Genomic DNA, 16,785 nt, shown 5'->3' with positions numbered 1-16,785 from the left:
AAGATTAGTGGGATTTCATTTCAGCTAAGTTAGACATGTTTCAGTAACTAATACCAATTGGTCGAAACTATTAACTTTGGTTTGCTGCACTAGCACCTCATACCTATACAAGTAAGCCAAAATTCATGACTCAGATGTTGGTTATGTTGCATAACTAAACAGAACTACCAGTCTTGTTTCACGTTTAAATATCCATCACGAACTCTTCACCTACGTTTTTTTAACTTCAAATTGATGATAATTTAACTTGACAGTCGATAATTATCGCTTTTAACTCTGTAATCCCATTTTTAAAGTTAATTTCAAAGATCACCGTTTATTATAGATTAGGTAAATATTCAATCACAGAAGCAAACTGAAAAACTTTATATCATGTTCTGGTTTTTCCCTAGCATCTTTAGCTGAAGTCACTTTTCTGAAAACTTTGTTTTATTAATTTTTTTAGCGACATTAACAGAACTTCATTGTATGCTAGTGAAAAAAGTTAATTTTATTCCAGTGATCAAAAACATGCCTTATTGTAAAGATTGGGGCTACTTCATTTGTAGTCAACAGTTGCATTGTAGCTTTTCCAATCCGTTTGGGTGGTTTACTGCCGATGACTGTAACTTCATATGTTTTATTTATTCTAAAGTTTTCCGTTGTAAAGCACAGAGTACCATTATTTGTATCAATTACTCCTGGACCGTCACCAAAGCAACCAGTATAGTATGCATTGTATTGATAACCCGGAGGTTTGGGCGAAATCAACTTTCCTGACAATTCTTCATCGACTTGCCTGCAATACCATATCCAAGATCCGATACCCTAGAAAAAGTAATATAAGGGCTGTATCTTATAACTATTTCATCATAGATTGATGATGTGAAATTCAAGAGATCTAATGATTTGACCATTCACCATGAAAGTAATAATACCCACATCTGAATACATAGAATATGGATAAAAAGAGAACAAAATCATATGATTTCAAACATCGTTAGAATTCTATAGCGTTTGGATGAATATGTTAGACTAAAATTCATTAGAGAACGAGACTAAATTATTAGGGAGAGGAAGGGTAATTAAAGGAACAAATAGCGACATGTACTTACAGTGTGGCTTTAATCTAAATTACTCATATGGTGAGCCAATCAGAATGTAAATGGACGGTAATCAGAAGTGGCCTGAAAGACAAGTGCATATCATTGGCTAAGAAATGGATATATATATATATATATATAAGTATTTGTGCAGCCCAATACACTTTCTCATCCATTCTTTTGTTCTAGCTTAAATAGTCGGTTGAGGTGTTAGTGTGTAGCACGTCAGTATCAGATCTCGGACACCGCTCATCATAACAATTCCCGCTTTCATTGAACTGACTATCGGCTTCAAACATGAGTTCCCTATATCTATTAACAGCATTTCAAATATTTAAATAAGAGTTTTTTTCTCTGCTCATCATTCGGTGTTTAGCTCAGAATGAATAATTTCACTACAATGAAATATGCTTCTTATCAGTTTGATTGACTGATTGTATATATAGTCATTTGCAAGTAGTAGACTGACCTAACTTCACTTGTTTTCAGTCATGTCTTTTTTTAATGGGATAATCAAACTCCACTCTCGAAGGTATTTAAGAAACACCCAAGTTGTCGAAACTATCTAAGATAAATACATACCATAGACCAACGAAATTACTAGAAAACCAATTAACAGTAGATTGTTTTCACCTGAAGTAAAGAGTGACCATTCATCTGAATGAGAATTTTTTGTTCGAGACTCTTAACAAACAACTACAAATCAGTCAAAACAATAAGAACATTTTATTTCCATGGTGGCCAATGAAAATTTGAATTCCAGCATAATTCGCTCTTTAGTTGAAGAGTTATGGTGTAAACTCACATCCCTAAGCTTTTCATTATTCATACTTGTCTCTCATCTGGACATGACTGTTTATAATTATAGGGTTACTAAAATGAAAATAAACAAAATTTCGAATCAGTTAGACCCATTGCAACCTTTTATGTTATCTGGATCAGTGTCCCAGAACACCTGAAGTCAATCACATTTTCACTCATAATTGATGAATTTCATTATGGTTTAGAAATAAAAACGCGTTTGTTCAGTTCAACGGTAACAATTTTTTATACTGCAAATTGAATCTAACTTATATACAAAGTATTTGATTTCTTAACTCAAGCATACATTTTATCATAGAGATCATGGATATAAATCAATTATTTTGTCTAATAAGTTAGTACTTTATAGTTTCTTTTTTGAGACTGAATCATCTGTGAAATCTAACTAAATATTGTATAACTGTTTAGTCAAAATAACTGAATTTTACAATAAAATATATGACATACCTGTGGAACGTTTACATTATTCATGGCAGGATCAAGCGAATAAACCTCAGGTTTTAAGCATATCTCATTAATAGATAAATCGATTGTCTTACTGATCGGATTACCCACATCGAACTGAACTAATAATGGTGGTGGGACAACTATTATATATGCGCTTTCTGAGACAATATATGGTACTCCTTGAGGTGGAGTAAAATACGCTGAACACGTAGCTTTGTATGGCCCGGGTGAAAGAAAATTAGCAGGTAAACCAAGTCTTAGTGTTTTGGAACTAAGTTCTTGAGATAATGAGATTGGTCCTAATGTTTGTGTAGTATCTAAATCAATGGAGTATAAAGTCCATAATTTCTCATTTGGTACTGATAACAAACAATCTGGTACGGTAAGTATTGCTTCAATATTTATAATTTCGGAGGTAATTGCTTTAATTGGATAAGTTGTTAATTGTGATGATGCATTCGACATAGATATTTTAGGTGGAGGACACGTTGAAAATGTAACAGGGATATATAATTTAGTATCGACTATTTCCGACGCACTAATAGCCTGGATAGACACATATTGAGGTCCGCTTGAACCATATTGAACACTTAATGAGAATGTCAGATTGACTGGTGCATCTTGCAAGCGTAAGTAACTGGGACATAATGAACAGAAAGATGTTGGATCTGTTAATTTCGGATAATAAACTGGACCAACTCCATCTGATTTTTCTACGCACAAACACGCATCGTTTGGATAGGCTTCAAATGAAATACGTATTATACCTTGTTGATTTGGTTCCAACATACCATTACGGACAAGATAAGCTTTTAATCCACGTATGGAAGTCCTAATTGAAATTTCTTTTGAAGTTGATTTCGCGCTCACTGGATTTGAAGCCAGTACTACAATATTATATTCTCCAAACTAAATTTTAAAAACAATTAAAAATGTTAATAAGTGAAAGAAAAAATCGTTCTATTATGATTGTTGAAGTCAATTCGTTTTACAAATATTCTTTCAAATAATTTCAATCGTTTAAACTGCAACTAAACATAAATCGTAATGAACTATAACCTATCATAGAAAAGGAAAGTCTTTTAGACCTCTCAATGGTAACTTGTGAGAAAAATCAGATTAGAAGTTTTAATAAATGATCAACGATAATGCTAGAGAAATACTAACTTACATCATTAATCAGCAAATAGGCAAATAGGAAATATCAACTATTGAGTTTCTACAGAATATTTTGTCGAAAACACTTCATATAGTGCAAAACAAAGCAAAGCAAATGCAGCATGGTTACTGATAATTTTTGTAGTGAAACTAACTTCATACTAATCTGATTTCAAAAACGTACTAATTAAATGGTTTAAACGGACTTCTATTGTCAGTGGATAATATTCTTGATAAGATACGATTTACAATGTGCATGAATTTTGAATCGCCTGGTTCCAAGCAAATTAGTTTCGTCACTTATGACTAATTAATGTTGTTTGATCCTCTATTTGAACTAACATTAAAATGAGCTAAAACCTTCAGACAGTAACTTGGTTGAAAAAATATATTTCAATTCGGAAGTCACCGAAAACTGAATAAGCTTTAATCAATTATTTATTTTGTTACGGAGCACTACAACAGAACAGTATAAGGTATTTTTGATAGCATACTGGAAATCAAAACGTCAGTACTCAAGAGACCATGTCAAGAATTTTCACGTTTTGTAGTGCTGGTGATTAACTGCGAAAAGAATTCCCAGAGTCCGAATAGTAGTGACCAGTATCCAATAGCTGATTCACATACTTATATACAGGTTTAGAGAGCGACAAACCAAAAGCGCCAAAAATGAATGAATTTTAGTAATCTTCATAACCATGAGGTATAGTGTATTGAACGGAAATGTAATCGATTAGGAAGTGCGTCAACATCACACAAGTGTATAGACTTGTCTAACTGTTGATTAACTTTCTTGTTATAAGTGATTGCAATAAAGCAGTAAAGCCTGGTATGTTCAATTCTAGGAATTCCGAGGTCAACGAAATCCATCATCATGCATCAAAATTACTTACAAGTAAATATTTAGCTTTGCTCATTAAAACTCAGTAATCATCATGCTACAATTACCCTATATCTATGTTTGTTCCAGTATATAGTCGTTTAATGTGAACCGATAGTCCCATTAAATCATTTGAATATACTATCAGAGTAAAATTCCAGCAATGCAACTGTTTTGCAACGTATTCAAATGCACCAATGCTTTAGTCCTTATGGATGTTGACCCTGGTCAGTTAGTTTTTAATCTTATTAATGCTAATAATTCATATGTTCAGATCATGTTCTGCCTGGGATTCACTGGAAAGGTATTTTTTAACCTTTGAAATAATCTGGTATTAGTTTGAGTAAATCTGAAGAATCGATACCCATATTTCAGGATTACAATCAGATTAAATAATTAGGAAGATTTTTCACTTAATTGATTATTCATTCTATTGATAATACCGACTAATTACTTTTCGGTATTTCATTGTAATTCCTCTTGATAAAAGCTGTATTCATAAATTAACACACCGATACAAGACAGACTAGATATTTTTAAAAAATTTAAGATACCAAAGTGTCATAATGTAATCAACAGTTATCTGAATGTGATCACACAAGAAACTTCTTTACTTACAGGACTTCACCGTACTGAAATAATAATGCGGTCTCTTTAATCTATGAACATGATTTCTCTAAAATTAGTGACAACACCAATCTTTTTACATGACTACTCTAAGTAGTTAGGTGACTTTTTAATAACAGATTGTTATTGTTATTATTAGCTTTACTCAGTATTATATTTTTGGTACAATATAGAATTCTCAGCACAAAGTATTTCTCATTTCTTGATCGATCCTGACGTTAAATATTGAGTGATCGCCAATTAGATGTTAGTAGTTCAGAAATCGACATCTGAATAGTGAACATTATTTTCAACGCATAATGCTAACAATCACGATGTCTCTGATTGGGTTTTTTTGTATAGCGAAAGATCGTAGACTATTCATAAACGCACCTGAACAGGTTATACGATCAATAGACATAATGATGTGTTTAAAAACCCAGGTAACTTGGTGAAATATCTAGATAACAGAAACAGGTAGCCCAGAAATTCAAGCAGGCTGCCAATCCTATAGATATTGTCAGATGGCGACAATTTGGTGCATAGGAGAAAGGACTATTCATAACTACACACAAAACATAGTTACTTCATCTATTAGTGGATTTCGATAGCCAACCATTTGCCGACTTTATTTCAATCTTTAAAAAACCTTAATTCTACAGGAAACTATGGCCTTCATAAAACATGCAAAGTTTATTTTTGATAATCAACAAAATGGCCGAATTTCAAACTAACGTGTATTCTAGTAAATACTCATCGAAAAATTCATATGTACTTGCTATGTACTTTATCCATTGAAACCTACCTTAGTAAATGTGTAGAAAAAGTAATTATTCCAAACAGTTCCTGAGTCCAGTATGAGATTATTAGTTTTATTTATAATTGAATAAGTGATATTAGCCACATTATTTGGCTTTCCATTTGCAAGCACTTGGAATTTTAATTGAACTCCTAGTGGATAAAAGTTTCCATCTGCTCCATAACCAGGATCACCAGTAGATGCAACTGTTATTATCAAATCAATTTGTTGGAATAAACCAAAAGCGGCAACCTAGTTACAGAAACGATCATAAAGAATTTTAATAAATTTGATTTATTTAATGTTTTCTAGTAAGCTATATCTTGCTGAAACCAATGGATTTATTGAGATCAAGAACAACTTTATATTAAGTAATTATATAACTAGTCCTGCCTGATTTAACTATTTGGGGAGTATTCAAAATAACAATATTTTACTTCTAAAAATATCTTGAAAGGATAATTAACCAGTAATTTGTATATCAGAGTATAACTTACGATTTACTAAATCTGATAACCCAAAATTTGATAATCTGACTTATATTTACACCATTTAATAGACGATAGTAAGTATCAAAGCTAAGTATACCTTAAAATAAATAATTAAGATTGTTCAAAACGAAAACTTTAACCTGTTTTTCATAATCTACCATGTTTATAGTAGTCGATCAAAACTAGCAAAAACTGCTTTAACTACTCCTTGATCGGTAAAACTTATTGCCATACAAATCGGAAACATTAAAAAAAGGTTCTGTCACTTTCTCTACCTTTGTTGCTTTTAGATCCAATAAGCTGGGAGTTATCTCTGTGATATTAAATGGACCAACATATGCTATATATTTTCACAACTCATATTTATCTGATTTAATTGTTTTGTCTTGATCAACTCATATTATTTCATACAGTAAATGATCTCTCACGTAACATACGATATAAGGTATTAATTATCTTATCATTTCTCAAACCTTATATTACCTATATTTGTTCGATTATGATTCTTAAAATTCTATTTCACTACCAGTTTGATTGAAGGGAGCTTTACGCATTAGTCAGTTCCGCGTTAAAGATAATTTCAAGTTGAAATTCCTTGATTTTAAAAATATATTTGCCTTGGTCATTTTCTTATCAGTAATTTGAACTCACAACTATGGATTAGGTTGTGCTCACTTTTATCAAACATACGATTTGAAGAAAATCTTATGATATGAGGCAACAATCATAAAATAATGTGGACTTACCTGAGTATTTTTCGTCATGGTACTTATAACGTTGTCCAAGGTGACAGAAGCTTGAAAGTAATTTAAATCAGCTAAAATGTGACTGATTTTTTGTGGTTGATTTGCCAGTGTTAACATTCCTTCTGAGAGTGCACTTCCATCTCCCCATACCACTTTATATTTAGCTAGTGTTGGAAAATTGGCAGCTATTCCAGTGTATGTTAAAGTAAATGTGATAGATCCTGAAATATGAAGCATTATATTTGGTTGTAAAGTTAGAATTTCGGAAACATTTTTGGTAAATGACATACAGCTGATTTATGAACTATCATTATTTTTTAGCATCTGCGATCTTTCCAACTGTTTCCTTAGATACTGAAATACTTCACTGTGCTACAAAAATCTATCATAAATTACAATATCGTTTTCAATATTGTATGTTTGGAAGTATATAAACGTCTAAATGTAAATAATGTGTAAATGCCAGCTATGTCATCGGTAGGTGGTATACAATATCTGTCAATTAGTCATGAATTATGAATTTGATTTGAATAAGCAAATAAATAGCTCACAGTTAGCACTGACAGCAAAACACAATAGTGGTGATCTAACTAAAATCATTTGTCAAAACGATAGGTTTAAACAATACTATTTAGTCCTAAATAAGAAAAACAAATGATCGGGCAGGAACTATTTTAACCCCTAAAGTTGTAAAATGAATGAGTATAATAGGTATTTTCATACAGACAACTTTATGTTTTTCAGTAAACCTTGATAAAGATTAGTTTTACTCATTCATTATGAAATTATTTCAACAATGTTTAAATAATACAAGGATTCTGTTCTTCAATTTAACTTCATCAATGACTAAGCTGATCAGTTTAGCATCAAACAGAGCTGATTAATGAAATTCAGTCTATAATCCATATTAGGATGATGTATTTAAATGTATAATATTGAACAATTGAACAAATTCTTTTTAAAACTAGAGATCAGGCAAATCAAAATTATCAAATGATTGTTGAGTTTAAAACTATTGAACATTTTCCACTCAACATTCACACTTTTGTATAACTCTATTCATGTTCTCAAGAAAGTTAAACAAAAAACACGGTGTTTATCTAATTCTAGTACAGCATTCATAATATGGAAATAGGCATATCTAAAATGTAATACCTTTACAGGAATTATGACTTAGCCAATAATAATACCATAAATAAGTTTTACTTGTGAAAAACATCAATTAATTCATCCATCAAAATTCTACTTTCAATAGTTTGAATTAAAAAAATATTTCTAATTAAATATTCAAATTTAATCTTCATCCATACATTAAATAATAATAATAATAATAATAATAATAATAATAATAATAAGGGGTAAATCAGATACTCACCAGGTGGGTATACTGCATGACCGCCATATTCGATATTCATATTTACTATTTTATTCCGAACATCAACTATAAGTGAACATGACTGGTTGCTGACTAAATTCTTTGCTTGTATTTCCTCATAATACAAACCGGCAACAGGATAGTTGTAATTTATCTCTGTTAATTTAGGTGCTAAAATGTATTTTTAAGTTAAAATACCGGTTAGTATTAATACAAATGAACTAATTACCTAATTTTTAATAACTATTAGTCATTTTTCCCCCTTCATTCAAACATGGACGTCAAACAAGCCAGCTTTTCGACAAAAATCTGTTTCCATTTACCAGAATATCTTTTCACTTCCATGTATTATAATTTTTGCTACGTTATTCATCTCATTGCGAAAAAAACTAAGTTGTACAATGTTTTGGAGAGTAAGATCATTTTCATTGAGTCGTCAGTGTTTGTAGACAAAAGAGGCTAATTAAAAAAACCTTATGTATCTCAGTTGCAATCCTTTGAATATCAACAGTAACGCGTGTTCACAATGTGGAGAAGATGCGTTTCTGCTTCTCTGTCGGTCTTGTTACCAAACTCATCACTATGATTTGTCGCACTCTAACTACCTTCTCTAATCATATGTTTGCAAATGTGAGAAGAAAAGCAGTCACAAACAAATACATAAGGATCGACTGATCTAACTTGTGTGAAGCAATTTTCAGAACCTCACGTGTCCACGAAGTAGTCCTTTATGGTGTTGCATGTTTATGATGTGATGCATCATAGACATGCAGTTATAATTTTCTTTACAGTTATATTATATCATCCACTTTTCTTGGACTAAACTGAACAAAAACGAGGTTCTTTTTACTTTGGAATTTCGCATCAGTTTTACTTCGCTTGAGTGACCAACTTAACAACGGAAAACTTATCTCTTACTCTGAAAAAGATAGATAACTATTTACCTTGATTCGTAACGTCTATTTGAGTAAATTATTAATCAGAAAGCTTCAAAATACAACATCACACTAAATAAATTAAAGATTACTGATTTAAGTACAGGATGATGTATACATTTTTTTAAGATTATACAAAAACGAACATGGATTTTGTCCCAATGGTTTGCAACAAACATATTTGATCATACACTTTGGGACAGATGCATCATACATTTATGAGAAATGTTCGCAACAACTTCAAAATTTGTAAAATTCCCTAGTGATAGCAATAGATCTGATTCATTTAATACAATTGCTGTAAGCAATTCAGTGATCTAAGGTGGGCTTTTTTCAAAAAGATCGGCCTATGTTGTCAGCTTAGTACAAGTATAACTGTTCAGAAAATTCAACAGTATAAAACTAACCTGGTACGTTGATTTGTTTGGAATCTGTTCGGTTATTTAACAAAGCATTGATGATGACATCTTGTGCACTTTTATAAACCACTGAAATCACTAACAGTTTTCCTGTCTCAACTGGATTTGGTGCAACTTGACAACCAAAATCTTCAATTTTTGCTCTAACTTTAAGTGTTGTAACAAAAACTTTTTGGTCAACTGGATTTGTAAGTAAAGCGGTAACTCCGAAATCCCCCTCACTTTTGTAAATATGACTGTAAACAGCACCTTCGCGGAAATCGTCTAGGGTGAACTGACTGTTATCGCCCCAGTCTAAGCTTATTTTAGTTAACACTGCAGGATTTCCAGATTGCCTTGTTATCTTCAAAGTTGCGGGATCGTAAACAGCTACAGATTCAGTAATGGCTTGAGTCTCGTAAACCCCAATCTTATCAACTACATAAACCGTGACTGTCCTGTTCTCTGTATTACCCCCTGAGGTTGCTGAAAACGTCACAGTGTACTCACCGGCGTTTAAGTACTTTTTGGTCAACTGATAATCCTTTGGCCATGTTTGCAACTGCATAGCGGATTGCTGGATCACTTCACCGTCCCCATAATTAACAGTCAAAATGATTGATGTGCCTTCTTGAAACGAAACACGAAAAATCATGTTTTGAGAAGGGCCAGCGTAACTGTTTAAGAGATGAAGAAATTGAATACAGCGATCAGTTAAGCACAATCATAATTGAAGTTTCAAGCAAAGTCTTTTTCCCTTGTGTCTAACTGTTAAACGCTAAGCAAAACTTTGTTTCTAAAAACCTACTCAAATTTTAAGTGAGATTACTTCAAGTAGTTGGAATTAGAAACCTTAAAAACAATATTTATTTTGATTTGGACTCGACTCACAAATCTGTAAAAATATTTTTATAATCTCTAGTTAATGTTTAACACTTACTGATAGTTACAAGACTTATGTATGATTATGTAACTGCATAATCATTCTAGAAAATGATGTTGGTTACCAGTTTATTGCAGTTTCCAAAGTAATTTTTCTGATTCACAGTTAGTTTGCATTTAGTAATACACTCAACTTTCATCAGTTACAATGAACAGAAAAATATATAAGTCGATTTATAAATGAATTAGTAGTGAACGAACATTGAAATAAATAGTGATAATCTAAATTTTGTTTCAAAATAGCGAACTTCAACTCCATCTTTGCTTTGGCTGCTTCAGGACAGTCTCACTCTCGTGTATGTAGATTAAGGTTCAAACTAATTTGAGTAATAACTTGAAAAATCACTTTCTGTCACATAAATGGTAAACCTTGCTTCAGATGGTTAGGTACTACCATACATATGTTATTTTTAGCTGTACTATCGAAGAAAATACTAAAATTGTGATTCATAATGATCAAATAAAGATACATAGCATATTTGTTACAAGTTCTTAGTTGAAGCAACTATATTTACACATTTAAAGAAGGTTGTATCTTCTTTCGAAAAATTTTGTAAGTATATATCGTCACATATCTTTTACTGCTATATATCAAGAGTATAAATGCTGTTTATCACAAGTGTTTTTTTCCGAGCTATCAGGTTGTGTTTGCTTGATTGACGTTTGTGCCGAATCTATAACTAATTTTTATAAATTCAAAATAAAAAAACTACAAAGTTAATCTTTTGGAGAATATACTTCATTTACAGTATGAATGTTTCCAGAACATAGTTCTTCATAAATCAAAAATTTCCTCATTAAAACTTACTTTGGCTCAACTTGTATGTTCATCCCAAGTACTGGTACATCAAACAGTATCTGACCAGTAGTTAAATTTGAACTAATAGGATTGGTTGTCCATAAGCTGTAGTTTACAGACGCTATCTGTGACTCACTCACCAGTTCAGATGTGATAGTTTTCTGTACATAATCAATGCGTGTATTTAAAATTTGATTAAAGAAAGTCAACTGAGATGTTAAATTATTCCCAGTTATGAAAGTAAAAACAATCTGAGCTGGTTTTGCCACTTGTAAACTCTTGGTTACAAGTGAAAGTCCTATTGGAAAGGAGAAATGAAGAATAACATAGCTTGTGAAAATGCTTCACAGGATGTTTCACTTTAGTTTAAATAATCTTTGAAAGTCTAAAGGTTTAATTGATGACTCTTAACTAGTACATACTTATATCTTGAATGGGGTTCTGGAATATTGATCACTAACTTAAGATCTACTTTGTCGGAACTAAACTCTATTTATACTTTTCCTAAAGACCCAAAGAACATTTTTCATTTATATCAAAGCTACCTTTCCAATGTTAATTTTCATTTTGATACAAATACTAGTGAAGATGTCAAGGGTATTTGGAGTTTGACAACGCTTTAACCAGTAACACCTTCTACTATGAATCGTACCCACCAAGTGAAATCAAAAGACAGAAGCCAGGAGGTTCCAATATATATTTGATAGGCTATCTATAGATCGAGGATCGACTGACCTAACCTGACTAGCGATTGCAGGGGATGTTGAGCACGGCGTTCCCACTCGTGATCTGGTGTGGATGCATGACTGAGCGCCTTCAGCTAGGTGAGTCCATTAAAACTAATGTGTTCAGTATCCAGTGTCGAAGACGTACAGAGATATTGATTTGGGGGGTTTATTTACCGCTACACTAGTGTGAATAATAATGGTATTTTCGTACTAATTTTTGTTTTTATGTTTCATTAGATTTAATTCGACTTTTATCCTAATAATTTTATGTTTATGTAGAAATTTTAAAAAATGTAATCCACTAGCGCATCACACAGTTTTGACAAACCTTATCTTTCAATCTCCATGTACCACTGATCATGTGACTTTGCTCAAACACTCAGTAAAGTAATCTTAAATAAAATATCTAGGTGTTACTATTTCAATAATTGGTAGAACTGCTATTTGTATTAATAGAAGATTAGGCTTTCATATCAGTGAATGCACAATAAACAATGAACTTTATATTTACAGTATAGAATAAGGAGTTTTTGTTGCTTGCTTTTATTCACTTCATTTCACTTAAGATCCCAGTGAAAAACAAATTTTCTTGTGTCATTAAATTGAGCATTGTTTTATCATCCAGAAAGAGATTATAGATCTAATCACTTGCCTAAGATCACATCTCAGTATTATGTCAAAACATTTCACCATGGAAAGTATTATGAAATTTTACTGACCTGTGAAACGCTCTATTACAAATTGTTCCAGTTTTCTACTAATAGTTTCCACAGGAGTTCGACAAGTCACATTCCAGACTACCACACCACTTTGAATATGCATGTAATCAAATTGTGTCATACTATCATTTTTAGACAAAACACCGTTCAGATACCAGGAACATATAAATCTGTTTCCAGATAGATTTAATTTTAGAGTGGTTAGTCCATTCAATTCAGTAAACTGATTTCCTTGTATTTCATTAAACTCAAATTTGTCTATCACACTCACATTTTGTACAATTATTTTGTACTGGATACTGTTGCTTATATTGACGGTCAAATTATAATTACCAGCAGTACTGTAGGTTTTTTGCACCATTTTAACTGATGTTGTTTTCTGTGCTGTGCCATCACCAAAATCCCATACATAAGTGACATTAATGCCTATTAAAATAAAGCACATTAGGTATATATATTCAGCTATAAAAATGTTTTTGTGCCTGATGTAAAACATAAATAAAAGTTTCCCTTTAATTTCGATCTTCATCATGGGATCAGTTCACTCAACAGTCAAATCATCCAGGTAAATTCAAGTTTTTGAACTTTTTTTCAGTTACTCATTCTGAAGGTAATTTAAGCTTATTGAAGATGCAAGGAATATTATGACTTATTTACAAAAAAAATTGTCATAAAATTCTTACAAACTAGTTTGATTACTTTTACTGCATTATGTTCGAGACCGTATTAATCATAAAGTTAGACGGTGACTATCAGCTCATTTGTCGGAAACATTTACATATACTGAGTAATTTAAAAGGTGTTGAACTCCCCCCAAAGTACTACTAATTAAGGTTTTGGTGACTGAAATAAGAAAATTTAAGTAGTTTGGATATATGCACACTGAGCTTGAGTAAGATGTTTGTCATTTTTATGACTCAATTCAATCAATATGGAGAAACCGTATTATATATGTTACCGTTTCTCATCCAGCTCAATGTCATTTATAATATTGGTTTTTTAGTACAAAGCATTAACTCTAATACGTTCATTTTGCAAAGTTGCAATATATGTACTAAGTTTAGCCAAAGATTTTCATTCTCGGATAAACCACAAAGTTCACTGAGAAAAATCAGATGAATCAATATGAGAATATTTGTTCAGCAATTAATTACCTGTATGACTTTTAAGTTCTAATGAACATTGTATTCCTGCAGCACATGAGTTTAATATTAGCTGAGTTTCATTTATAATTTCATCTATCATAATAGTGGTTTTAATGAGAGCCGGTGATGTATAGTTCTTGCCCCAGTAACTGTACAGCTGAAGTGAGACGTCTTGATACCCTGTCGTATTTATATATCCAGTCAATAATGCATCATGAATTGGCCTGATCCAAGCCCCAATCTACAATTGAAAATATCATTATTTTAGTGATTTTCGAGAGATAGATAGTTTTAAACACAGAGCTATTTTAGCAATCATACAACCCTACGTGTTTCATCAAATGTTTCTTGAAATAGCAGCATCCATAGTGTTTTAACTATACTTTTAATGTGTAGACCATCTATATAATAAAACTAAATTTGAATATTATCTCCAAATGACTGTATTCAACCACCTATCCTTTAATATAAATGTGCGAATAGATTCTTATAGTTCTGTTTAATTAGCCGGAAGTGAAAGTCCAGTTTTAATGAATGAACATGGTTCATTATTATTGAAATAAAGTTATACTTTCTCGAGTGTTACAGCAATATGAATCTATCATAATTATTATATTCAAGCATTGTTCATGATTAAATCAATTTTGAGCTCATTATACTAAAGAAAGTAAAGCTGGGTTAAAATTAATAACAGAGATATAGATAACCTTTCTTTCTTCTGGGAAGGTAGCATCTGTTGTTAAACTTACCTGATGTCGTATAGAAGTCAAACGCCTTAGACTACTTCTTAATATAGAACTTCCATTAGTTCCAGAAAACGTTGTCAAGGTTTCTAAATCATCAGCTTCATATGATGAGGAAGGAGCACATCCAATACTTCCTGCTAAGATACTAGTGAATCCTATTCGATCACCTGACTGAATAGTCCATACTGAAGGCAACTTAATACTCTGCCAACCTAAAACTGTTAATTTGACAGTATAAATCTAAAAAATAAAATTTCATAGAAAACATCAGATAAACGAGATCAATTAGTCAAAAAAATATTCAATATGTTTTCAGCTCTAAATATTACAGCTCAGGTTGTTTTTAAAGACTATGACTTCTTAATGCGTTCAATAACAGATAGGATATGGGATTTTAGAGCAATTAAACTTTAAACGTTAACTACTGAAGCTTTCATTGTATTGCTAGACAAAGTCACTGGTAGAACCCTGAAAATGATCGATTTAAATTTTTTTAATCAGTGACTGACAACTTGTCCTGTTGAAATGGGATATGATTGGTTGATACTGTAAATTGTACCACTACTATCTGCAAATACAATGTTTCTTGCTGACCTAATAGTTGGCTAACATTTCCTCATAGGTTGATGAACTGGATTTATCTCAATGTGCTGAATGAACTGAGAGCTACTTTCTCAAAAGTCTTCTTAATGTGCATCCCCACTTTAGTATCTCGGTAGTTTCTATGTCTAAATCATGTTCATTACTGCCCAGATCCATTAATACGAGTGAAAACATTTCGTTACGTTTGAAAGTTAATTTTTGTTTATGTAAACAGAGATGAAGATGAGGATCACTTTTTAAGATATTGTATTTAAGTCATGTGCGACATTTTATTTACTCGACGACATTTGACATTTCATCTCTTGACATTGAATCCATCGGTTTGGTTGTATTGATTAACTGTGAACCATTTCACGGAGGTTTGTTATCGAGATATTTCTTATTGAACTATGCCATAGACAAACAGTTTGAAGTGTCTGTATAACTACATTTGAGCCTAACAATCGCTACGGGTTTTATAAGACTGCATATTACGGTCACCACATATGACCTTTATAGCTTTGGAAGATGAAATTACCACCATAAGGGCCATTTCAGTTGAGTCATTTAAATTAAGGTACTTTGTAAACGCATGCTAAGAAATTCACTGAAAATGACTCGGAGAATGATATTTTAGAAATTTGAAATAAGTTTGGAATTATTGTGTAAGAACGAGTAAGTAGGAGTTGCTTGATCTTTTTTCAGGATAAGGATAAAACATATTACTGGAAGTTATCTTCGTTATAATATCTGTAAAGCTACATTGGTAGTTTTGTGTTGACTATTGAAAATTAAACCAGAGTAAATGTTTAAAAGATTCATATTTCGAGGTAGGAATAATGCAATCGGGGGAAACGTAGTTATATAATTCTTACTCAGTTACCCATGAAAGGCAAAATCTTAAGATGTTAGTCGTTATTGGCATCAAACTTTACAGTGAAAACTGTTTACTCTGATATTGATCAGTAAACAGAATGAGTAAAAGGAGGGAAATGCTTAAGTCAGTTAGAAACACTAACTAAATCAACATTATTTAAGCCGTGGATATATTTCACCATTCTAATAAGTATGAACTCCTCAGCTTTGAATGACTAAGTTCTGATTTAATGAAAATATTTATAAGTATAGTCATTTTCACTTAAGCCACCTGTACTTAGTTAAACATTTACGAAGCAAAAATCTTAGGGTGTAACATAATCTGATTTTGATCCCTTATCAGCAAAGAAATAGAATTGATGTAATTTAATAATCGTGTATCTACTGGAGTGACAAGACTGGCTTGTATCTTTAAAAAAATAACCTCATATTAATTTTCCAAAGCAAACCATGAAATATCACATTTTGTTTTCGCTCTAAATAGGAATCTGAAATATAAATGCAGTGGA

At 31.7% G+C, this 16,785-nt stretch overlaps 1 protein-coding gene across 1 annotated transcript in view; it reads right to left on the bottom strand.

Moving 5' to 3' along the window:
- The window catches only part of PKD1L2 (polycystic kidney disease 1-like 2), a gene marked incomplete at both ends in the record, with an annotated part of 77,696 nt that overhangs the window by 47,017 nt on the left and 13,894 nt on the right, over positions 1–16,785 (bottom strand). The window contains 10 exons of the mRNA XM_051218745.1: positions 515–807; positions 2,352–3,260; positions 5,801–6,046; positions 7,032–7,252; positions 8,407–8,577; positions 9,749–10,416; positions 11,490–11,778; positions 12,928–13,353; positions 14,082–14,313; positions 14,822–15,058. Coding sequence (XP_051071393.1) covers positions 515–807; positions 2,352–3,260; positions 5,801–6,046; positions 7,032–7,252; positions 8,407–8,577; positions 9,749–10,416; positions 11,490–11,778; positions 12,928–13,353; positions 14,082–14,313; positions 14,822–15,058 — 3,692 coding nt within the window. The remainder of the gene's footprint in view (positions 1–514; positions 808–2,351; positions 3,261–5,800; positions 6,047–7,031; positions 7,253–8,406; positions 8,578–9,748; positions 10,417–11,489; positions 11,779–12,927; positions 13,354–14,081; positions 14,314–14,821; positions 15,059–16,785) is intronic.

This window comes from Schistosoma haematobium, chromosome ZW, assembly GCF_000699445.3.
Source record: "Schistosoma haematobium chromosome ZW, whole genome shotgun sequence".
Lineage (NCBI taxonomy): Eukaryota > Metazoa > Platyhelminthes > Trematoda > Strigeidida > Schistosomatidae > Schistosoma > Schistosoma haematobium.
Note: the sequence above shows the minus strand (reverse complement) of the source record. Positions and strands in the feature narration are given on the sequence as shown.